Raw genomic sequence first — 23399 nt, forward strand, 5'->3', positions numbered from 1 at the left:
AAGCAGCCCCAATTACTGACACCCAGAATTGATGCTCAATTTGAAAAAATGCTCAGTGTGAAACATCAGGTTAAACTCCCTCCAGCTGTGTGTTTACTTTCTTGCAGACTGGCTAGAGACTTCTAGAAAGCCCCTAAGACACGCGCACGTACACACACACACACACACACACATAGCTAATATAGCCAAACATCAGGAGGCATCTGGTAGCAGCTTTTCTGGCCTAACAAGGTCCAGAAGCGCTGGCAGCTGCAGCTGGCAAACGTTTGTCTTGGACTGCTTGGAAAAGGGTCACAAGTCAAAAATAGTCTTTGTCGGTAGACTGCTCCTGTTTGCTGTTCCCCACCCAACCTCAGCGAGTCCTCGAGCAGCAAGCGATACTGACAAGGATGGGAACGCCAGGGTGGCCGAGGGCGGAAGAAGGCTGAGCCTCTGAAGGTCTCCTTGGCAGGGAGCTCCCTGGGCTGGAACCCTTCCCCATAATGGTCGGAGGGCACAGAGATGGAGGATGGGGGGTAACTGGCAGGCTGCTTGGAATGGTTGGAGCCTCAATCAGAATGGAGCTGGAAGGGACCTAGGAGATCTTCTAGTCCACAGGTCGGCAACCCGCGGCTCCGGAGCCACATGCGGCTCTTTAAGCCGTCTCCTGCGGCTCCCAGTTGCCCGGTGCGGGCGCATCTCTCCGAACGGGCAGTGGTGCGCGCGCACCTCTCCAAACGGAGAGTGGCGGCGCCCGTTTGGAAAGCTGCCACGGCCCGTTTGCAGGCTGCCCCCTTCCTCCGAAGGTGGTAGCTTTGCAAACGGGCCGCGGCAGCTTTCCAAACCGGCAGCAGCATGTCTGCAAAAGGGTGGCGCCGCCGCCCATTTGGGTGGAGGTGTGCATGCACCTCCCCGAACGGGCGGCGGTTTGGAGGTCCCGGGGATGGGTCCGGTGGCGCCCAGGCTGAAGGTGGCGCCACAACCCAGCGCCTGTCGCCAGGGAGACCTGTCGCCGTGCAGGTGCCTCCCCTTTTGCACATGTGCAAAATGTTGTTTTTTGCGTGTGCGTGGACGCGCAAACACTTTTTTGCGGCTCCCACTTTTTTGTGTGTGTGATGGAATCGGTTCCGAGTGGCTCTTTTGCTTTTTCCGGTTGCCAACCCCTGTTCTAGTCCAACCCCCTATACTCAGGCAGGAAAGCCTATACCATTTCAGACAAATGGCCTTCCAGTTTCTTCTTAAAAACTTGCAATGTTGGAGCATTCACAGCTTCTGGAGGCAGGTTGTTCCACTGGTGAATTGTCCTCACTGTCAGGAAGTTTCTCCTTAGTTCCGGGTGGCTTCTCTCCTGGATTAGTTTCCATCCTTTGCTTCTTCTCCTGCCTTCAGGCGCTTTGGAGAATGGATTGACACCCCCTCCCCTTATTTATTTATGGTAACCCCACAGACTGGAATACTGCTATCCCCTCCTCCCAGTCCTTTTCTCTGGGCTGGTCCTTGGGGGAGCGCAGGAAGGCAGACCCTCCCTTACCTCCCCACCTGGCTGGGGAGGGGGTTCTCCGGGGGGGCAGCCAGGTGATGCTGACCCCCAAACCCCCCTAATGCACCCCTGGGAAGGGGGCGGGAAGGGCGTGCAATGCAACCGGGCTGAGTACATGGGTGGGGGCAGGGGGAATCGCCTGAGCCGAGGGATGGGGGCAGCAGCTGCATACACACACGTATACACACATGTATATACATATATACACACACATATATACACACACACACGTGCTTCGGATCGGCTTTTAGACTGCGCGTGCGCCTTTGGCCGCCTGCCCGCTTCGTTCCCCCTCGGGGCGAGCCTCCCGTTCTATTCCGCGCATGCGCGACTCGGAGGCGTGTTTTTTTTTTCCCCCCAGCGCTTTTTCTTTTGCGCAGGCGCGCTCCTTCCTTGGCGGGTTTCATGCGAGCCGGGCGTTCAGTCGGGCGGGCGGCGGCCGCGGAGCCATGACGCGCCTTCTTCTTCTTCTCCTCCTCTGGCTGCGGCGTTGGGAGGCCGGTGAGCGGGCCGCGGCGGAGGCTGGGAGGGGGGAGGAGAGGACCGTTCCCGCACGGCGGCTCATTCATGCCCCCCCAAGCACGCCCCGCGGCCGCCGATTGGTCGAGCTCCATCCCCAAGCCCCGCCCCGCAGACGGCCATTGGCTGTCCTGCCCTCACGTCCCGCCACACCTCCGGGCTGGCTGGCTTTCCATGCCCCGAGTCGAGCAGCACGTGCGCCGATGTCCCCCTCGCCCTCCCCCTCGCCCTCTTCCAAGGTCAGAGGTGAAGCCGTAGCCCGGTTGCCACGGCGACCGGGCCTACCTGTCCAAGGGGGAAGGCGAGCCTTCCTCGAGTTAAGAGGAAGTCTTAATCTTTCGAAGTCGAACGCAACGGGGGGGGGAGGTAGGATTACCCCCACACACACAACCCAGATTTGTCTTTGCAGGTGTATTTGTGTCACATTTGCCCGTCTTGCTCCGGGCCTGGCGCTCGTTATGCCCTCTCCTCATGCTTTGGCCCCTCAGGCTCTGTTCCTTGGTCTGTTTGAGTGCCCTGCTGAAGACGGTTGGACTCCCAGATCCAGAAGTCTGGGCGGGGCTGATGGGAGCAGTAGTCCAGCCTTCCCCCCCCTCCCTCCTTGGACCCTTTGCCTTTCCTTCTACAGCTGAGATGGGCTCTGGGTCCCTCCATTGAGGAGGGGGTGTCCTTTGGGCCCTTGGCTTGGCTCTGCCGAACGGGGTCTTTTGGGGAAGGGGCTGTTGCTTAGACCCAGCTCAGCTGGGCCTCTCCCTGCCCAAAAGGTCTGGGGGTGGCAGTGAACCCTCCTCCCCTCCCGATAATCAGCTCTTTAATTAGCACCTGGACCTAGTTGGCGATTAAAATGGAGCAGGGAAATTTTAGCAAGCATTGATGGATGGATGGAGGGTCCTCAACGTAGGTTTTCTCCATTGATGCCCCCATTGCCCTTCTAACTGAGTCCATCCACCTTCCTCTGATCTTCCCCAGCATGATGGATGAGTTTCTCTAGGAATTGTATGAGTTGCCCAGATAGGGATGGATGGATGGAGATGGATGGAAATAGATGGATGATGGATGGATGGATGGATGGTGTGCCGTCAAGCCAGTGTCGGTTCTTCACAATCACATAGATAGCTTTTCTCCAGGAAGATCTCCCCCTAACCTTCAGGTCTTCCAAGATTGCCCCTGTCAGATTGCCTCCAACTGGGTCTCTCTTGAACAATGCTAGTCCTCCTCCCCTTCCCTTCCACCTTTCCCAGCATCTCTAGGAATTGTATGACTTGCCCAGCTAGGGATGGATGGATGGATGGTGTGCTGTCAAGCCAGTGTCGGTTCTTCACAATCACGTAGATAGCTTTTCTCCAGGAAGATCTCCCCATAACCTTCTGCTCCTGCAGGTCTTCCAAAGATGCCCCCATCACCCAGGTAGCTGAGTCCCTTCACCTTGCTGCTGGTCCTCTTCCTATCTTTCCTTTACCAGCATTAGGGACTTCTCGGGAGTGTTCACAACCCTCCTTCCAGAGTCTCAGGTGAGAACTCTGGATCGGTTTCTTCCATCGAGGTTGCTTTACTTAACTCTCCGCTGTATTCTCAAAAACACAAATTCCCATCCTGTCCTTCAAGCAAGTAAAACCTTTCTGCTCTGCTTTGTTGCTTAGGCTTTAAGAGTAAAGTAGTCAGCTAGCTCTCCTTGTTCTGAAATTGCGATTTGATATTTAGCAGCCCAGAGATTAAAATAAAAGCTTTTTTCCGTTTATATACTCTAATCAATTCGGCTTTGCAAAAAACTATCACAGTTTTTTGAAAATTAAAAGACACGGGCACCCCGCTTCAGTGGAGAAAAGCAAACCCCATCTGGAAGGAAAAGGCAAATGTGAGTCCTAAATAGGACGAAAATAATTTCAGAAGTTCCATTTTGCAGATTTTTCTCCATCGTGTTTAAATCCGGTGCGCCGTTGATCTTTCTGGGGATCCAGCTTAGGATTTAGTTTCGGGAGAAAATCCATATTAGAATAACGGAAGACTTGTTCTGTTTTTAGCTGTGCTTGTGACTTCCCGAAGATCACCATGGGAGAAAGCAACCATAAGAATTCTTTAAATCTATGCAGCCCTACGACCTCTGACTGCAATTTGGTTTGGTCCTCAAATCAGAAATGTTTTCTTTCACCCCTGAAAATAAATAGTGGTTAGTTAATGATTACTTCCTGCTAAGGATCCAAGGTCAGAGTCTCAGGAGGTGGTTTTCTTAAGGAACCGAGGGTGTGTTTGGGGATTTTTAAAAAGCTGACAATATAATTGAATTCACTGTATCTCTCCATTCTTTTTTTTCTTTCTTTTTGCACTTTAATTCATGCAATGCCTCTCTCTTTCAACATCTCATTGGCCCCCTCCACTCACCGTTCTCTCTCTCTCTCTCTTCCTTTCTGCCTGCAGGGTCCTCCTCCTCCTCCTGCCCTCTTGAGAGCTTCCAGTGCCAGGAGGGGGGCCGTGTGCCGGGCTGCCTGGGCCAGGAGAGGCAGATCGGCTGCCAAGAGGACACAGACGGTTGTCAGCAGCTGGGAAGCATCTGCAGAAATCACACCTGTCGGTGCGGCCACAGCAGCGGGCCCTGCCTGCCCTTTGAGCGGTTTTGTGACAGGCGCCCGGATTGCCCAGATGGTTCGGATGAGGCCGAGTCTCTTTGTGCGTCCTTGGTGGGCCCACTCGAGGAGGAGGAGGAGGAGGACTGCGAAAGCGACGAGTTCCGATGCTACCCAGGGGCCGAGTGCTACCCCCTGTCTTTCAAGTGCGACGGCCATCCAGACTGTGAAGACGGAGGCGATGAAGAGGGCTGCGGTGCGGACTTGCCAGAGACGCCACAGATAACCCCAAAAGGTGGGCTGAGCTGTGGTCCGATTTTGGGGTGCCCAACGGCGCTTCTGCTGGCTGGCCTCTCTTTGAATTGCAACTTCGTTTTTTAGGCAACCCGGAAAGAGCCGCCTTGGACCTCGTGATGTCTGCTTGCTAAAGCTGCACTTTGTTTGCTGTTCAGTTATATTTCGTATTTCTCTGTACGCCGCTTGTGATTATTTGCTGCTTCTAACTCCCGGTCAACCCGGGCAAAGTAGTCTCTAGATTAGAAATAATACCTCGTGTAGCTGGCTGGGGGCAAGAGGGGGCTGGGGTGCGTCTCCTACTGTAGGAATCAGTTCCACTCTTTTTTTTCCCTCTTTCTGCATTATTTTTCACCCCAAAGAAGTGAGCACGAAGGATCTCTCCTGCTGCTGGTGCCCCTGTTGCCCCTGCCTACATTTCCTATCCTGCGTGTCATTCGGAGAGATTGAGGAAGTTGAGAAGGTCCTGTGGGAATCCCACCCTCCGCCCTGGTTTCCCCCTCTTCAGCTTAGAGGTGGGCAGAGCCGTGTCCTTGGCGTGTAGAAGGGCACGGCGCCGTCTCCAGCATTTCCTGGAGGAGGCTGGACAAGAATCTGGGGTGCCAACCAGGTGACGCCAAGATCGGCAGAAAGCAGATCTTCTGTTACTCTTGAGATTTCGAGGCGTGGTGGGGGAGTCTGCAAAAAAATAAAAATCCCTTTAAAAAAAAAACCAAAAAACAGTAGCAGCAAAAGAAAATGATGCCTGCCCAGCCTGCCTCCAGTTACATTGCTGAAATAAAACGGAGCATTTGGGCAGCTGGGTTCCCTCCATTCTCGTGTTCAATGCTGATTCGGAATCGGTTCATCCATTCTGTAAACCTGTAATTTTCGTTTTGGGTTGCCGGTGATGGTTTTGCAAATGCTAGGGGGGGGAAGGAAATTAAATTCCGTCGCTCAAACCTAAAGCTTGCTGCGTTTTGCTGTGGGTGGTCCTGAATTTTCAGATTCTGCAAAGGGGTTTCTGCCTGGGCCAGAGTCACCCCAGGGCTCCACGGCTGGAGTTGGCCACTCTGAACCAGAGATGTCAATCACTGCAGAGGTGTCAATCACCGCAGCCCATTCCCCTTACGTTCTGACTCTGGCGCTCCACCTCTCCCCCCTCCCCCCCTTTTCTTGGGCTGACCTCTGTTGTCTTCTGCTGCTTCTAATTAACTGGGAAGTTTAATTCTCCACTCTTAATGGCTTGAACTCTTAATCCACGTCTGTCATTTATCCCATGCATGTGCAAACAGGCAAGCGTGGACTCCCGTTTCTCACATGTTTGGATAGGAACGTGCCCTCCTCAAAACATTCCCAAATGCTGCTTTTAGCCAAACCATCACACACACACACACACACACACACACACACACACACACACAAGATGTTTAAAAAACGTTTCAATACAAGATGGGCAGAAATAAATTGAATAAGTAAATAAATGAAATCAGGAGAAGCCCAGTAGCACCTTTTCTGATTCATATTCTTTTTATTGAAAAAAAAAAAGAGCTGAAGCTCCAGGAACTTCTGCCTTTCCATAAATGTTGGAAAAGTTGCCATTAAAACCCTTTTGAGGTTTTTCCCGCCATAGACTTAACCCATCTCTCCTCCTACAGGGAGATGCTTAAAATACACTGGCTGCCTTCTCGGATGGGTCTCATTGCTAATATATATATATATATATATCTTGACACCGTCAGAACCAATATCTACGGCGGGGGTGTCCGACGTGGCCCCTTTAAGACCTGTGGACTTCAACTCCATGGGGAATTCTGGGAGTTGAAAAGCACAGGTCTTAAAGCAGCCTGGGTTGGACACCCCTGATTTAAAAGTTGCATCCCCAGGTCTGGGGTAGCCAGCCCCCCCCCCCAACAACAACCCACCAGGAGCTTTCGGGTGGGGGGCAGTTTCTGGCCCCTTTGCCTGAGACAAAGAGGGTCTGACTATTTATCGCCCCCCAAGTTGCGTAATCATTGCGTAATCATTCCGGATTGGGCAAGCCGTCTTGGGCTGGCCTGACACCTCACCCCCCACCCCAAATACTCCCAAGCCATAAATAACTGCTTGGAAGAATCCAAGTTCCTCTCAGGATGTCTGTTTTCTGAGATACCTTAGGTTTTTTGTTTTGTTTTGGGGGGTTTTTTTGTATTTTTTTTGTTTTTTGTATTTCCGCATCCTGATTCTCTGGTTTTGCTTCCTGCGTTTTTTCCCGCCAGTCCTCAGTTCTCTCCGAAAGACTTTCTGAGTTTTAAAATCATGTCTTGATTTCTCAGTGTTTCAATTCCCCTCTGCTGCTGCCGTCTCTTTCTTTCCGAAATTCTTTGCAAAGCTGCTTGTGTCTCCCAGGGATCATCGTGTTAATTTATTTCTTCTGTAAGTTAGCCCATTTGAGGTACCTTGGCTTTTGCCCCATGCCTCACTCTTTTTTTGGGGGGGGGAGATATAGATAAAGAAGAAAGGGCACAAGTCACGAACTCATCCTGCTTAAGTGCGTCTCTCTGCCAGTCGCTTCAGCTTTTTCAACAATTCCTCTTTAATCCCATCCTACGGAATAAAATTCCATTTTAATTTTTTCCCCCCATGTGTGCATATTAACCTCTGCTTCCCCCCCCCCTTTTTTTCTTTTACAGGCACCGGTGCTCCCCCAGAAACTCTGGCCTTGGACCCTCTGACCATCGCTGCCATTGTCGGTGAGTAAGACTGCCAAAGCCACCCTGGTCTCCCCAAAACAGAATTGGGGAAATCAGCCGGTGCCACTCTTCCGATTGGCGAGGGCGAAATTGGCCTCGCACGATGAGCAAGCGGGTGACCCTGGGATTGGTGGGGGACGGGGCCCCCCGCTTTGCTTGGCCAAACCTAAGGGCGGCGACCCTTGCCCAGGGATGCTCAGCGGCCTCCGGGAAGGAGGTAAAGGAGGTCCTCGGCTTAACGAGCGCAAGAGAGCCCGGATTCGCCACCGCTCAGCAAGACAGTTATGAGGTGGGCTTTGTCCCATTTCACGACCTTCCGTGCCACAGTTGTTAAGCGAATCCCCGCGTTTGTTGAACCAGCAACGGGGTTGTTAAGTGAATCCGGATTTCCCCCGTTGACTTTGCTTGTCAGAAGGTGGCCAAAGGGGGCCCCGGGACACTGTAAATAAGAGCCAAGCGTCCCGATTTTGGTCACGTGACCACGGGGACGCTGCAACGGTCGGTAAGTGTGAAAAACGGTCACAAGTCCCTATTTTCCAGTGCCCTTGCACCTTTGAGCGGTCACTAAACGAACGTCTGCTAAGTCAGGGACCAGCTGCAGCGGGCTCTGATCCATCTCCAACACTCTAGCATCGCACGCAGGACAGCCAGAAAGTTTGGCTAAGTGCTAGAATGCCACGTGGGTCTCTCCTGAAAACGATCCAAGCTGGCCGGCGTCCCCCTCCCACGGCTGTTCCGGAAACGAGGCCGGGTGCTGATGTTGACCTGTCTCGCTCTTCTCTGCCCTTTTCTAGCACTCCTGATCACCGTGGTGGTGGCGGCAGCGGTCACCCTGTGGGCCTCTAGGAAAGCCGGGCCTCCCCTCTCCCGCAAAGCAGCCCTTAAGCAGCTAATCCTCGTGGAGCAGCCGGGAGATTGGCCTGCCAGCCAGGTAAGCCCCAAATCTGATCGGATGTCTTTAGCTGGGCTTCTGTCTCTGGGCCTTTTTTTTTTTTTTTCAGGAGGCATCTCGTTTTCCCTTTGGAGACGTTTCGCTTCTCATCCCGGAAGCTTCTTCGGCTCTGAGCGGATGGCGGGGAAGGGAAGGATTTGTAGTCCTTGCAGACAGCTGGTCGTTTGCCTTCTTTCAGAGGGTCGTTGAGGGCACCTGGACCCCAAGGACACAAACCTCCAAATCCTTCCCTTCCCCACCATCCCTTCAGAGCCGAAGAAGCTTCTGGGATGAGAAGCAAAACGTCTTCAAAGGGAAAACGAGGAAGTCCAGTTGCCTCCTGAAAAAAATCACGTTTGGTATAACCAGGCCCTGGATGACGGAGAACCTCCACAGACACGTCTCTGGTAAGCTTCAACACAAGGACCCCTTGGAGAACCCACATCTCTCCTGGACCTCCCCCCAGCCCCGGGTGTAAATTGCAAGGTTTGCGGTTTTTTGGGATCCAACAGCTTTTCTTTCTGTTCTCCTTTGCGGCGCTGTTGTTGAACGTCTGTTCAGCTCGCCCCTCGTAATCTCACGGACAGGAGCTGCCCACGGGGGAGTCATGTCAAAAACAGCATTTTCTTGAGATGGGCATTGGGAGAAGCTGGCCGTGCTCCAGTTCTGCCCTGCACCACATCAGCCCAGCTGTTTCCGGGGTGGCATTCCAGAAAGCAAGGCCCAGGTGGTTTGCTGAGTTCCGCTCTTTTCTTTTGTAGGGTGCGGGTTTTTCGCACCCGGCGGGCTCCTCATGAACTTGCCAATAAATGAGGACACGTCTCTCTGAGCGTTCTCGGGATGAGGGCCCAGACCGAAGTCCCAAGCTCTCTTTTATTGAGATACCAGCAACGCATCAGCAACAAGCAATTAGCAACAAGCAATTATCTAAGCGTTAACATTTCAGCTATCCATCAAGCAGTTATCTTAAGGTTACGAATGGTTACATCTCAGCCATGCACCAAGCAATTATCTTAAGGTTATAAATCAGCTACATATCTGTATGGAATGTCTTTGTTCTTGTAACTATCTTGTATGTGTTACTTTCTTGTATGTGTTCCAACGGGTGTCCGTCTGCACGTAGCAAGGTCATCTGATTTTTGGTAAACTGCAACTTATGAACAGAAACGAAACTTGTCTCTGCCCTGAGCCAGACCTACGCCATTTTATGTGAGCCTAAGGTGGAAATATCACAGATTTCCTACATCTCCTCCTTTTTTGTTTTTTTGACCCAAAGGGCTCAGTAGGACAGAGATGTGGTGCATTCCGGTGATAAGCATAAGGCTTTCTTTTGGCCCTCCTCGCCATCTGTGTCTAATACGAAGGAGGCCTTTTCAATGGCTTAGCCCGTAGTATTTGACTCAAGGTCTACTTGAGGCAATAACTGATATTTTCTTTCCCACAAGGCATTTACATGCTTGATGGCACGTTGCTCTGCTATAAATGAAATGCTATTAGAGATAGTTCTAACAAAAATAGGTAAAACACAAGGCAAAATAATACATCCTAAAGCAATCATACTAATTAAAGCTACAATAGCCTGCAAACCAGGTAATTTGGGAAACCAGGAGCCAAATAATTCCTGAAAGTTAAAACCATTCCATGTTTGAACAGGAACATGAGCTACTTTAATCATTTTATCTGTGATCTCCTGAATCACTTTCCCACTGTCATCAATTTCAATACAACAGTTTGTAAGATTAAATTTTCCACATACCCCCCCTTCTTTAGCTAAGAGATAGTCCAGGGCCAATCGATTTTGCATAATATAAGTTCTTGATTTAGCACTTTCTTTTGCTAAATGGGTCATGGCTGAAACTGTTTCATTAGTGACAATTTCTACAACTGCTTGCAGCCGAATCAGACGATTGAGTAAGTAAATTGGGGTCCTATAGCCATAGGTCCCATCTTCTGCCCAAGTTGCAGGTCCATAATAATGGATTATACGGTCGGGGGGCCATTCATTGTCCTTCCAAACACCCCGATGAATGTTTTTTGTGTCTCTTTCACTACGGATGTTACCAATTTCTTCATAAACTGGAACACCCAACACTTGTCGCTGTTGGAGGGGCAAAAGGAAAAGCTAGGCCTGATGGCTCCTAGAACACAAGAACCATACCAGTCCTTGGGGAGAAAATTATAAGCAAAACGTCCACAAATCCAATATAGGCCGGTAGGAGCTTTCCATTGCAAGGTGTTGTTTTCTGGATCTAACAGGAAGGCCATGTTTGTCATTTGTGCCAATGCGTTGTTGGGCTGTGAGTCCGAAGAACCTGACCACCAAGTATTGTTCTCCCAAGTCCCTTTGCATCTTAATGAGCCCATGTTACTATGGCGAAAATCAGTCTTTTTACGTTGGTAACAAATGTTGCCTACCAATTTGGTAGTTATAGCCCAAATTTCTTGTCCTTTCTGATTAAAGGTGTAATTGGCCTGATTTTCTAACATCTGAGTGTAATTGAGTTCATGGGCTTCCCATGGCCATTGATCACCCATATTAGTGCCCCCACACAAAAAACAATTTTGTACCGTGAGCTCCTTTGCAATAGTTTCTGCCAAGGCCAAAAACATGTTGTGAGCTCTTGGGGGAAGTACCAACCCCTCCGTTTGTTGGCTTTCTTGATAATAAGAATGAAAAAGTGACTGACTAAGGGGATCTAAATTGTGCTGAATAATCTGGATTGTTAAGGTTACACTGGGGTCTGAGCCTGTTCCGTCGATACCCAGCCCATATTGATTGTTGACCCCTTTCCAGGAATGCGATCCCAACCAATGTTGTGGGACCGGGAATGTCAAATTTATTAAGTTGCAATTATGCTGGTGGCAGGAGGAGTTTGCTGGCAACCTGGTAATATATGCTGATTATACCTGGGTATGGTATCTGGATGGACAGTCATTCCTCGGGACTGAAAATCCACACATTTCCAGTCCCCACAATAGGTGCCTCTGCCGCAAGAGTCACGGTAGTCGGATCGTCGGGCGCATATATACTTTTCATTGTTGGAGTAAGTTCCCCGCCATTCTAAGGATCCGCATGTACTGGCCCCTTCATCCATGGCTCTGCACGCATCAAAGATGACAGATTGAGAAACCTCTTTGTTATAAAAATCATGACTAACCAGGAGAGCTGACCCTGCTTCAATTTTAATTGTGTATCGATGAGTGGGTCCCTTTGGATTGAAACATTGAATCTTACCAGCATCGGTACAGATGGAGTATGATGTACCATTATAGGTGCATTGATGTGAAAGTTTGGTTTTGCAAGATAGGTGAGTGTGAAAAATCAATGTTCTAGTTATGAGGGTGCCTTGTTTGGTGGTTACCATGCAAAGTTCACATTGTCCTTCAGTCTGAAGCACCGCGGTCGTATGAGTTGGTAATGTTAATGAAAAACCGATAAGAGTCACAAACCATATTGTCGTCTTTAGCGGGGTCCGTAGTTGTTTTTGTGGAGGCATGATATGGGCGAACATGACGACCGGGGATCCACAGCACTTTGTCTGGCAGTTGAACAGCTGCGTAGCCTCTGCCCCAGGTGATAAGGTCTGCGGGGCCTTGCCAAGTCAGGTCTGGAAGTTGTCGGTACCAAACCTGTGGCTTAGGGAGATCTGAAGAAGAAGAAGAAGAAGAAGAAAAATGCCGCTCTGCAGCTGTGGTTAAGGGATGGCCAGTCAAGTTTGAAAAGTTCAGAGTGTAGAGGCAAAGGTTAAGAGTTTCTTGCACTGCTGGGAGGTTGGGGTTTCGTTTTCCCCCGTTCTGATTTTTATAGCGATCTAAAGCATGTTTCAAGGTTTGGTTAGCTCTTTCCACCAAGGCTTGGCCTTGGCTATTATATGGAATTCCAAATTTGTGTGTGATTTGCCAATGATGACAAAATTCTGCCATGGCTTGACTGCTATAAGCAGGGCCATTATCTGTTTTGAGTTCTTTTGGACATCCCAGCACTGCAAAGGTCCGAATACAATGATTAATGACATGTTTGGTGGCTTCTCCCCTTTGGGGGGTAGCCATGATGAATCCTGAAAAGGTATCAATTGAAACATGCAAATACTTCCATGGGGCAAATGGTGCATATTGTGTGACATCCATTTACCAAATTTGGCAAGGCTCCAATCCCCTTGGATTGACACCCATAGGGATTGCAGTGGCTTGTTGGCTGCAGGTTGGACACTGCTGGCGAATTGCAATAGCTTCTGCAGCGGTAATGCCAAACTGCTTTTGCAAAGCTTTGGAATTTTGATGAAAATATGAATGACTTTCCCAGGGGGTGAGGGGTTGCAAGGAACAGGCTGAAAGTCCGGAGGCAGCCTGATCTGCAACATTGTTTCCCTCTTGCAAAAAACCTGGAAAAGGCTGATGATTATGAATGTGAGCAACAAAAATAGGATGTTGGCGTTCAAAAAGCAAATTTTGCAAGGTTAAAAAAGTTGTAACAAATCTGGTTGAATGGATGGGGATAAATAAGATCCATAAATCACTTGAATTGTGTGATAAACATAAAAGCTATCCACAATAAGATTCAAAGGTTGAAATGAAAAAATTTGACAGGCCAAAATTGAAGCAGCCAGTTCAGCTTTTTGAGCTGACCGCTGGGGTGTTGTTTGCTTGGTTATCCATTGACCATTTTTCAACCAGGCACAGGCGCCACACTCCTTGCTCCCATCTGCAAAAACTGTAACAGCCGAATGTAGGGGGTGAGGAGACAAGGGTGACAACCAGTCAATGGGTACAGTGCGAACAATTTGCAAACGATAATCGGGTGGTGGGTGGCAAGAAACCTTGCCATGCCAATCAGCTAAGGAAAATTGCAATTCACTCGAGGTTTGAAAAAATGATTCCCAAATTTGCAAAGACATAGGCACAAAAAGAGTGTCTATCTCCAGCCCAATCAAGGATTTCGTTCGGTGACGGATTTTAAAAATCAATTGAGCCAATTGTGCTTCTCTGGTTAAAACAGAAACTTTGGGCGTATGGGATAAATGAATCCACTCCAAAATTTTCAATTGGTTAGCACATTGAACAATAGCAGCAGTAAATAGTCCAGGCGTGTTTAAAATAATAGCAGCAAAAGGAACATTAATAACCATACGATCTACCCAGATCTTTTTTAGTGCATCATTTACCAACTGCAAAGTTTTAATATGTTGTTCTGACAAACAAATCTTGTCTGCTGGATGCTTTCCTAACGTTAAAGCATGAAACAAAGGAGACAAATCTGATGTTGTTAAGGACAGATATGGTCTTGCCCAATTAATGGTTCCTAGATATTGCTGCAATTGTACCAATGTTGGTTCTGATGGCAAAAATAAGTTTGGAATATGAGGAAAAGCTGCTGTGGACAAAGGTTTATGGCCTAAATAGGAATAAGGAGACATGTGTTGAACCTTTTGTGGACTGACAAAAAATCCAAACTGACTTAAAATTTTTGTTAAAAAATCAAAAGTTGCCATAACAGTTCCTTTGGGGCCTGGTGCTGCAATTAAAATATCGTCCATATAGTGATAAACCAAAAAATGTGGATGCTTATCACGATACAGCTGCAACACTTTTGCCACGTACCATTGACACATGGTGGGGCTATTAAGCATGTCTTGAGGCAAAACTTTCCATTGATATCTTTGGGCAGGTTCTGAATTGTTAAAAACAGGCAATGTAAAAGCAAAAAGTTGTCTGTCTTCTTTACACAATGGGATAGAAAAAAATGCATCCTTTAAATCAATTATCAGTAAATCATAATTTTGAGGAATTAAATTTGGATTTGGCAAACCAAGTTGTAGCGCCCCCATTGGTTTTAAAATCAAATCGATGGCCCTGAGATCGTGCAAAAATCTCCATTTGCCTGATTTCTTTTTGATGACAAACACTGGAGTGTTATAAGGGCTGTGTGAAGATTCAATGTGATCATTGTCCAATTGCTCATTTACTAATGCTTTAAAGCTTTTAATTTTTCCTGAGTTAATGGCCATTGGTCTACCCAAACGGGCGTATCAGTTTTCAAATGAAGCTTTAAAGGTTGAATGGCCTGAAACATGTTACTCAAGAGTCAATTTTGCTTGAAATTGTGACATCAAATCCCTTCCCCACAAGTTTGTGTGAATGGGCAAAATCACAGGTTGAAAATAGGCAATAGAAGACACAGCAGAGGAAGTTACCGGAAGCCACTGCTTGCTGCGGACAGCGTGTTGAATTCCCCCCACTCCTCTCACTGCCGGAGCACTTTCTGTTTCCCAATTTTCTGGCCACTCTTCTGTTCGAATGACACTAACATCAGCCCCTGTGTCCAATAAACCAGAAAAGTTCCGGTTATGAATTTTAAATGTCATCATAAGGGCGGTCATCCTGAACCGTTTTTTCAATTGCAAGTGCATCCGCCATTTGAAAGGAGGGAAAGGGTGTGGCAGGCAAAATCAAAATGGCCGTCGCCACGAGTTCTCCCTGTTGAAAAGAAGTGGGTGTGTTTCCGGTAACCGCCATTGCAACGGATGAAAAATCGTTTGAATCTCGCAAAAAAGGCGAGGCCAAAATTCCCCGAGCCATGAGGTCTCGCACCGGAAACACTAACAAAGGAGCATTTGGTGGTTGGGGACCCTGAGGGTCGGGCTGAGTTGGCAAAAAATAAACCATCCCAGGCACATTGATTTCCAGGGCTTCTGATGTAACAATGTTAAAAACATCAGGATGTGATTGTGAAAAGTCAGCCTTTGGTGTTGGGCTAGCTCAGGGGTAGGCAACCTTGGCTCTTTTATGATTCATGGACTTCAACTCCCAGAATTCCTGAGTCAGAATAGCTGACTCAGGAATTCTGGGAGTTGAAGTCCATGAGTCATAAAAGAGCCAAGGTTGCCTACCCCTGGGCTAGCTGAACGCCCCCCCCTCTAGTTTCCCTGGAATTGATCTTGGGGAGCAGATGAAAAAGAGCTGCGGCATTGATTTGCCCAATGAAATCCCTTTTTACAGCGAGGACAGACTGTTTTTGGTTTCGTGGAGGAGCTATTTTGAGGCCGATTTGCTCCTCCCCCGGGTGCCCGGCATTGTGCTTTAAAATGTCCAGGCTTGCCACAGTTAAAACAATTTCCCATTGGTTTTCTTTGTCCTCCATTATTTAGTGCCATAGCCAGGGCATCCATAGAATATGCCGTTGTGCCTACTATGCGACATGCGTTTAAATAATCAGCAAGAGTGGCATTTGGCATGGCAATAATTGATTTTAACAATTTTTTACAGTCTTCATTAGCATTTTCATAAGCCAATTTTAACAGGAGTTCATTTCGGGCATATTCATTGTCTATTTGCCTTGTTATCTCTTCCTGCAGTCTATCCACAAAGTCTGAATAAGCCTGATTGGGACCTTGATAAACCTTTGCAAAAGACATTTTAGCTTTTCCGTGAGGATCATCTATCTTGCGGAAAGCTGCTAAAGCCCCTTCCTGTATCAAATTAAAAGCCTCCCTTGGGCTTTGAGCCTGTTGGTCATTTGTAACGAATTGTCCTGTGCCAAATAATTGATCCCTATCTACCCCTTGAGGTAATCCAGCAAGAATTTTTTTCTCTATTTCTTTTTTATACTCAGATTCCCAAACTACATATTGTGAAGGTGTCAGTATCATATGTGCAATGGACTTCCAGCCTACCAATGCCATCACATAAGTAGCAGCCATGGAAACGAAAAGTCCTTGCACAAAAGGCGATTGAATGCCATATGAAGCAACAGCTTTTTTAAGATCTTTCACTACATTCCATTGCAGTCCTTCATATGTGTGAACAGCATTTCCTCCAGCTGCCGGAGCTGGCTGGATGTTTACTGGATAGCAAGACAAATCTTCCAATGTTAGCTGTCCTGATCGGGCGGCCTGTCTAACAGCATTTGCCACCATTCCTTCTTTAGGATAATTGTTAATTACTTCTGGCTGAGCCTGAGGGGCACTGGGAGCCGCAGCTGAGGTGCCCTGCTTAGTTTCTCCCGGCTGAATAGGTTCCTCATAAGGAGGGGGAGCCGGAGAAACGGAAAAGGCTTCTTTAAGTCCCTTTTCGTGAATCAACAAACTTTCCATTAAGACTCGCCAGGCTGTTAACATTTTTGGAGGTGCTCGAGGAGGTTCGTGGAGCCATTCTCCAATTTTTCTCCAAGTCCCTGTTTTCAACGAGCCCTTTTCCGGATAAGCCGGAGTATTTTCCCAAACATATTCCATTAAAGCAATCAACTCCTTTTTTGAAACTGCTGGTAATTGTTTGCCACTACTCTTAAGTAAAATATTAGAAGTTCTGACTATTTCCTCAAGCTCTTTCAGATGCGCTGTCTGTTGCTTAGAAAATTTGTTCCCCATACTCACGAATGGATCGTGCACAGCCTATTCCAGGCGATGAGTATGGAGACCGTCAGAGACGTATCCACTCGCAGCAGATCACGTCGGGGTCACCAGTTGCGGGTTTTTCGCACCCGGCGGGCTCCTCACGAACTTGCCAATGAATGAGGACACGTCTCTCTGAGCGTTCTCGGGATGAGGGCCCAGACCGAAGTCCCAAGCATCAGCAACAAGCAATTAGCAACAAGCAATTATCTAAGCGTTCAGCTATCCATGAAGTAGTTATCTTAAGGTTACGAATGGTTACATCTCAGCCATGCACCAAGCAATTATCTTAAGGTTATAAATCAGCTACATATCTGTATGGAATGTCTTTGTTCTTGTAACTATCTTGTATGTGTTACTTTCTTGTACGTGTTCCAACGGGTGTCCGTCTGCACGTAGCAAGGTCATCTGATTTTTGGTAAACTGCAACTTATGAACAGAAATGAAACTTGCCTCTGCCCTGAGCCAGACCTGCGCCATTTTATGTGAGCCTAAGGTGGAAATATCACAGATTTCCTACAGTAGGGTGCCCCCCACCCCCCAAAAAATTGTTTTTCTCTCTCCGTATTCTCCTTTCGGGGCGTCCATGGTGATCCTCAATCATCCAAGTCAAACATTTCGCTTCTCATCCAAGAAGCTTCTTCAGTTCTGCGGAGGCTCTTGAGTCACCCGGGTCAACGATGGTCCCTTTTTCAAGAGGCAACTGGAGTTTCTTTGCTTTTCCGTGAAGATGTTTCGCTTCTCATCCAAGAAGCTTCTTCGGTTCTGACCGAACGGTGGAGAAAATCGTAAGTCCTCCCATCCTCCACCATTCGTTCAGAACCGGAGAAGCTTCTTGGGTGAGAAGCGAAACCTCTTCGAGGAAAAAAACCCCCAAGAAAGTCCGACTGCCTTTTGCAAAGGCGCCTTTGCATACCTTTGGGGTGCAGAGCCCGGCCTGCCCAGTCCCCACTCTGCTGCCTTCCTTCTTCTTCTGGTGTTATTTTTGGCTGGAGTGTCAGCCCTTTGAGGCGCCTGAGGCCTCATCTCTTCTTCTTCCTTTCTCCCAGGAAGCTGATCCTTGCTCCCTCGTGCAAGGGACGCCGTCACCTGATCCGCCCAGGGACCTCAGGCAGAATCCTTGGATCTACAAGGCCGGCGTCCGTGCTGGGTCTCCTTGCAGGAACTGAGGCTGGGAAGCCACGTGGCCTGCAGGCCGTCGACAGAAGTCCACCTCCTATGGGGGAAAAATTAAAATAGGTTTAATATTTAAAATACATCCGGGTGTCTCTCGCTGCCAGCTTGGGCTTGTCATCCGCGGCCGCCCTGCAGGTTCGATCTCCTGCAGAAGTCCTTCAGCCAGGCTCTGAGGAGCCTCTCCAAGCAAAATGGCCTTCCCTCAGATCAGACCCCCAGCTGCGGGATCCCACCTTCCTTTCATGGTGCAGCTGGGGGAGGGGGGGCTTCCCCTGTCCAGTGGTTCCAGGTGCGTTGAACAAGAGCTCTCCAGAAATTGCAGGTGCTCCATCACTGGAGGTTTTCGAGACTGGACAGCCATCTGTCTGGAATGGTCCAGGGTTTCCTGCTTCAGCAGGGGGTTGGATTAGAGGACCTCCAAGGTCCCTCCCAGCTCTGTTCTTCTCAACTTCTGGAAGTTTGGGAAGGCTGATGGAGCCCCCCCCTCCCAATAGGACAAAGGTTGGTTTTGGCTGCTCTTGCTTTTTTTTGTCGCGTTGCCATCTGGAGTGAACGCCGCCTGATTACTGGGATTGTCACTTACTGAGATTGGGAGGTGAGAATTTGAGCTATTTGGGGGCAGGAAAGGCACCCTTGATTTTTATTTTATTTTTTTTGAGTCTTGTCCAGCTTGGATGTCTTGCTTGTGCAGCACTGGGTTCAACCTCCTGTCGGAGTACGAACATTAAAAATCATTTCCTAACTCTTGGGTGGGGGGAGGGGCTGGCTTTTGTTCTGGAATCTCCCCTGCCTCCCACCCCCACCCCTCCTTCAGACCCCCCCCCCTTTTCATCTTTACTCCCAGCTTTCCCTTCAGGGGCCTTGAGAAGCACCCCAACCAGAAACACCGCTGTTTTCTGGGATTTCTTTCAACGTTCTTGTCAACATCCAGCTCCAGAATCCAAATAAAACTCCAGGTCTATTCCCTTTCCGAAAATCTCGCTGTTTATTGAATACACAGCATGGTGGTGTCGAAGCAAAACTAAAGTTTCCCAGACACCGGTTCATAGAATTAAATCATCATTTCTTGGGCCCAAACCCCAACCTCTCACATAGTCCATGTAAACAATTTTACTTTGTTATGGGAACCATCTGCTTCCTCTCCACACCTGCTGTGGTGTCCTTGGAAAGGTTTCAGCGTCTCACAGTCTTCAGCGGAATCGGGGAGGTGTCGTTTTTTTCCCATTCTAAAGCAACACCTCTCTCCCCGCCCCCCCACCCCTTACTCTAATGGCAAGTTGAAATGCGACAGGTCATTACCAAAGTTTCATTCTTGACAGTGCAATAGACTGCAACCGTGGGATATCCTGCTAGCCCCCCACCGAAGGGCTAATCATGGTCCTGGCTGGCTCAGGAATTCTGGGAGTTGAAGTCCACAGGTCATAAAGTTGACATGGTTGCTCACCCCTGTGTCTTGAAGCACCCCAAACACGACATCTTCCCAAAAAAAAAACGTGAGATCAGACCGGCCCAACCCAAACTTCCAGATTAACTTCTTAGGTTGACATTTTAAGAGCATAATCTGATTAATGCCGTAAGAAGCTCAGAACCAGCTGCTTCCAGTTTCATCCAGTCCCCTAACTGGGATTCAGCGGCTTTGTGGGGCTCAGCTGGTTTGGTGGCACACGAGCGAGCAGTTCAGAGCTGCTAAAGTAGCAACTCGGCAATTAGAATCCCAGTTCCCCTAAAGGCATCGGCCGCGGATGGTGGCCGTTGGAGGACCCCCGACCACCACCATGAGGCCCACCGTGCAAAGGCGGTCAAGCCTCTCGGCCAACATGAAGTTTGGGGCCTGTCAGAAGTGCTGCAGGACTGCCAACAACGTGGACCTCCTTCTGCCCCCCTTCTCTCAGGAGAAGCTGGTCAAGCCGTGGAGCTCCGTGGACAATTTGGCCAACTGGGCCCAGGACAGCGACAACCTTTACCACCCGTGGAATCCGAACTTCTTGACCCTCAACGTTGGAGGCCAATGCTTCCACATCTCCATCCGAGTGGCGGCCAAATACCCCCTCACCAGGATCGGGCAACTGGCCACCTGCGTGGATCCCGTGAAGAAGCTAGAGCTGTGTGACGACTACTCGGTGCTGAAGAATGAGTACTTCTTCGACCGAGACCCTCTCATCTTCCACTACGTCTTCCACTTCTACCGCAGCGGAGTCATGTGGGTCCTGACCGAGTTCTGCTCTGCCAACTTCCTGGAGGAGATTGAGTACTGGGGCATCCACATGAACTATGCCCAGCGCTGCTGCCGGATTCTCTTCGAGGAGAAGCACGACGAGATCTTGGAGTATCTGAAGATCCAGCGAGAGTTGGAGGCCGAACTGGAGACGGTCGAGAACGAGGAACATTTTGAGGGCAGGTTCATGGGCCGCTTCCGGAAGGCCATCTGGAACGTGATCGAGAACCCGTACTCCTCGGTCCTGGCTAAGATCACGGCCATCTTGTCCAGCCTATTCGTGCTGTTCTCGGTGGTGGGGATGACCCTCAGCACCGTGAAGGAGATGCAGGACAAGACCAGCAAGCAGTGCATGGAGCACCTGGAGACCGTCTGCGCCGTCTTCTTCACCCTGGAGTATCTCATGCGGCTGGTCTCCACCTCCACCCTCCAGCAGTTCTTCCGGGCGGCCTTCAGCGCCATCGACCTGGTGTCCATCCTGCCCTTCTACATCCAGATCATCTTTGAGAGCCTGGTCGAGGATGACTCCGAAGACCACGAGGAGCTGCACAAGATGCGGAACGTGGGGAAGCTGGGCAAGGTCCTCAAGCTGATCAAGCTGATGCGGATCTTCCGTATCCTGAAGCTGGCCCGGCACTCCACGGGGCTGAGGGCCTTCGGCTTCACCCTCCGGCAGTGCTGCCAGCCGGTCTGCTGCCTCCTCCTCTTCATCGCCATGGGCATCTTCACCTTCTCCGCCCTCATGTACTCCGTCGAGCACGACGTGCCGAACACCAACTTCACCAGCATCCCCAGCACCTGGTGGTGGGCAGCAGTAAGTGAACCCATCAACACCCCCCCACACCCCCCACTTCCCCCGCATATCAGCTAATAATAGTTATCAGAATAGAGCAGATGCTTCGTGACCCAAACTATGTAACAGAATAGAGTTTGGAGGGACCTTGGAGGTCCTCTAGTCCAGCCCTCTGCTCAAGCAGGAGACCCCATACCATTTCAGACAAGTGACTGTCCAGTCTCCTCTTGAGAACCTCCAGTGATGGAGGGCCCACAACCTCTGGTGGCAATTTCTGTTCCACCAGTTAATTGTCCTCACCGCTAGGAAGTTTCTCCTTAATTCCAGGTTGCTTCTCTCCTTGATTACTTTCCATCCGTTGCTTCTTCTCCTGCCTTCGGGCGCTTTGGAGAATAGGTTGACACACACACATAACCCCACTTCTTTGTGGCAGCTGCTCAAATCCTTTAAGACGGCTATCATGTCCCCCCTGGTCTTTCTTTTCTTTAGATTGGCCATACCCGAGTCCCGCAACCGTTCTTCCTACGTTTTAGTCTCCAGCCCTTTGATCATCTTAGTTGCTCTTCTTTGCACTTTTCCCAAAGTCTCAACGTCTTTTTTACAATGTGGTAACCAGGTATGCCAGGTGTGGCCTTACTAAGGCTTCATAAAGCGGTACTAAGACTTCACGTCATTTTGATTCTATGCCTCTGTTTATACAAGCCAGGATTGTGTTTGCTTTCTCGGCTGTCGCCGCACACGGCTGGCTCACATTTAAGGCACGGTCCACTGGGTCTCCAAGGCCCCTCTCATGATTACTGTGGGTCTCACCTAGTCTGTACTTGTAATTTGTAGCTGAGGGCGTCCTCTTGAGTTAGTAGCCCTGTCAGACCCAAGAATGACATTTGATACGTCTTGGGGACCCCAATTCCCAAGAATGGCCCAAGCAGGGATGGGGGAAGATCTGGCTTGGATGAGGGGCAAATGGAGTTGGAGTCCACGAGTCATAAAAGAGCCGAGGTCCCCCCCTCAATCGTTCATCATCTGCTTTAGCTCCCAGAGCCCTCCTCGTCGTCTTCGCGGTTGAGGTCTTTTCTTGGCGTCTTGCAAGTGAGTTTGCTTCAACGCAGGAGGACATCTTGTTCTTCCTCCTCCCCCTTCTTCCTCCTTCCTTCCTTCTTGTTTTCCTCCTCTTCCTCCCCCTCCTCCTCTTCCTCCTCCTCCCCCTATGTTCCTCCTCTTCTTCCTGTTCCTCTTCCTCCCCCTCCTTCCTCCCCCTCCTCTCTCCGCCTCTTCTTCCTCTTCCTCCTTTTCTTCCTCCTCCTCCCCCTCCTCCTCCTGTGTTCCTCCTCTTCCTCCCCCTCCCCCCTCCCCCCTCCCCCTCCAGGTGAGCCTCTCCACCGTGGGCTACGGGGACACGGTGCCGGACACCTTCCTGGGCAGGGTGGTGGCCTTCGGCTGCATCGCCTTCGGCATCATCCTCAACGGGATGCCCATCTCCATCCTCTACAACAAGTTCTCCGACTACTACGCCAAGCTCAAGTCTCAGGAGGACAAGAGCTCGGTGGCCCTCAAGGCCCCCCGCAAGGACCACCTGAGGGAGAGGCTGTGGAAGAAGCTGGACCAGTGCTGCGGCCCCCAGAGCAGCCGGGCAGGCCAGTAGCCGCTCGTCACCCCCACCCCACCCCCTGCGCCTTCCCTGCCCCCCACCCACCCACCTCAGCCACACCGCCCTCCCGTCGGAAGCCCCGGATGACTCCTGCCTCCGTCCGTGCCAGGCGGGCCTGCCAAGCTTTGCTCCCTCGCACCCAGGACAGCCAGCCAGCCAGCCTCCTTCCCCCCCTCCCCGGATGCCAAGGGGGCAGAGAGGGTGGGCAGAGGGGGCTGATCCCCCCCGCCTCATTTCCCTCTGCCCAGAGCGGAGCTGCCTGCCTGTCAGCCCAACATCGCTTTAATCCCGGAGAGTTCCGCTTATACCTGGTCTTCTGAAGCCAAAGGTGGGAATCGGGTGCCCGAATTCACCGGCCAGCCCCCCCCCCGATGCCCAAATGAGGCTTGGAAGCCCCCTGCCTCTCCTAAACCTTCCCCAGCGGAAATGCCTTTGGCTGGCTTTATTGTTAGACTTCCGTTTTGCCCTGCCTTTATTATTTTTATTTTTAAAGAAAGGCAATGAGCGTATCTGATTTTCTTTCCTCCCCCTCCTCCTCTTTTCCCCACTACAACAACCCTGTGAGGTGGGCTGGGCCGAAAGAGAGGGACCGGCCCGAAGTCACCCAGTCAGCTTTTGTGTCTAAGGCAGGACTGGAACTCGCCG

The 23399-nt window shown here is 50.0% G+C and overlaps 2 protein-coding genes across 2 annotated transcripts; both read left to right on the forward strand.

Moving 5' to 3' along the window:
* The first annotated feature begins 1903 nt into the window (after positions 1 to 1903).
* On the forward strand, positions 1904 to 18156 carry CD320 (CD320 molecule). The gene is made up of 5 exons (XM_083359815.1): positions 1904 to 2020; positions 4454 to 4894; positions 7545 to 7604; positions 8399 to 8535; positions 17972 to 18156. Exons 1-5 carry the CDS (start codon positions 1969 to 1971, stop codon positions 18089 to 18091), a joined length of 810 nt encoding a protein of 269 aa, XP_083215941.1. The 5' UTR covers positions 1904 to 1968; the 3' UTR covers positions 18092 to 18156.
* A 1684-nt stretch (positions 18157 to 19840) lies between these two features.
* On the forward strand, positions 19841 to 22798 carry LOC310632953 (potassium voltage-gated channel subfamily V member 2-like; the record flags this gene model as incomplete). Its single annotated transcript, XM_083350405.1, has 2 exons — positions 19841 to 21127; positions 22473 to 22798. 2 exons carry the CDS (start codon positions 19841 to 19843, stop codon positions 22746 to 22748), a joined length of 1563 nt encoding a protein of 520 aa, XP_083206531.1. The 3' UTR covers positions 22749 to 22798.
* Between the last annotated feature and the right edge of the window lie 601 nt (positions 22799 to 23399).

The sequence above is a fragment of the Vipera ursinii genome, assembly GCF_947247035.1.
Source record: "Vipera ursinii genome assembly, chromosome: 1".
Lineage (NCBI taxonomy): Eukaryota > Metazoa > Chordata > Lepidosauria > Squamata > Viperidae > Vipera > Vipera ursinii.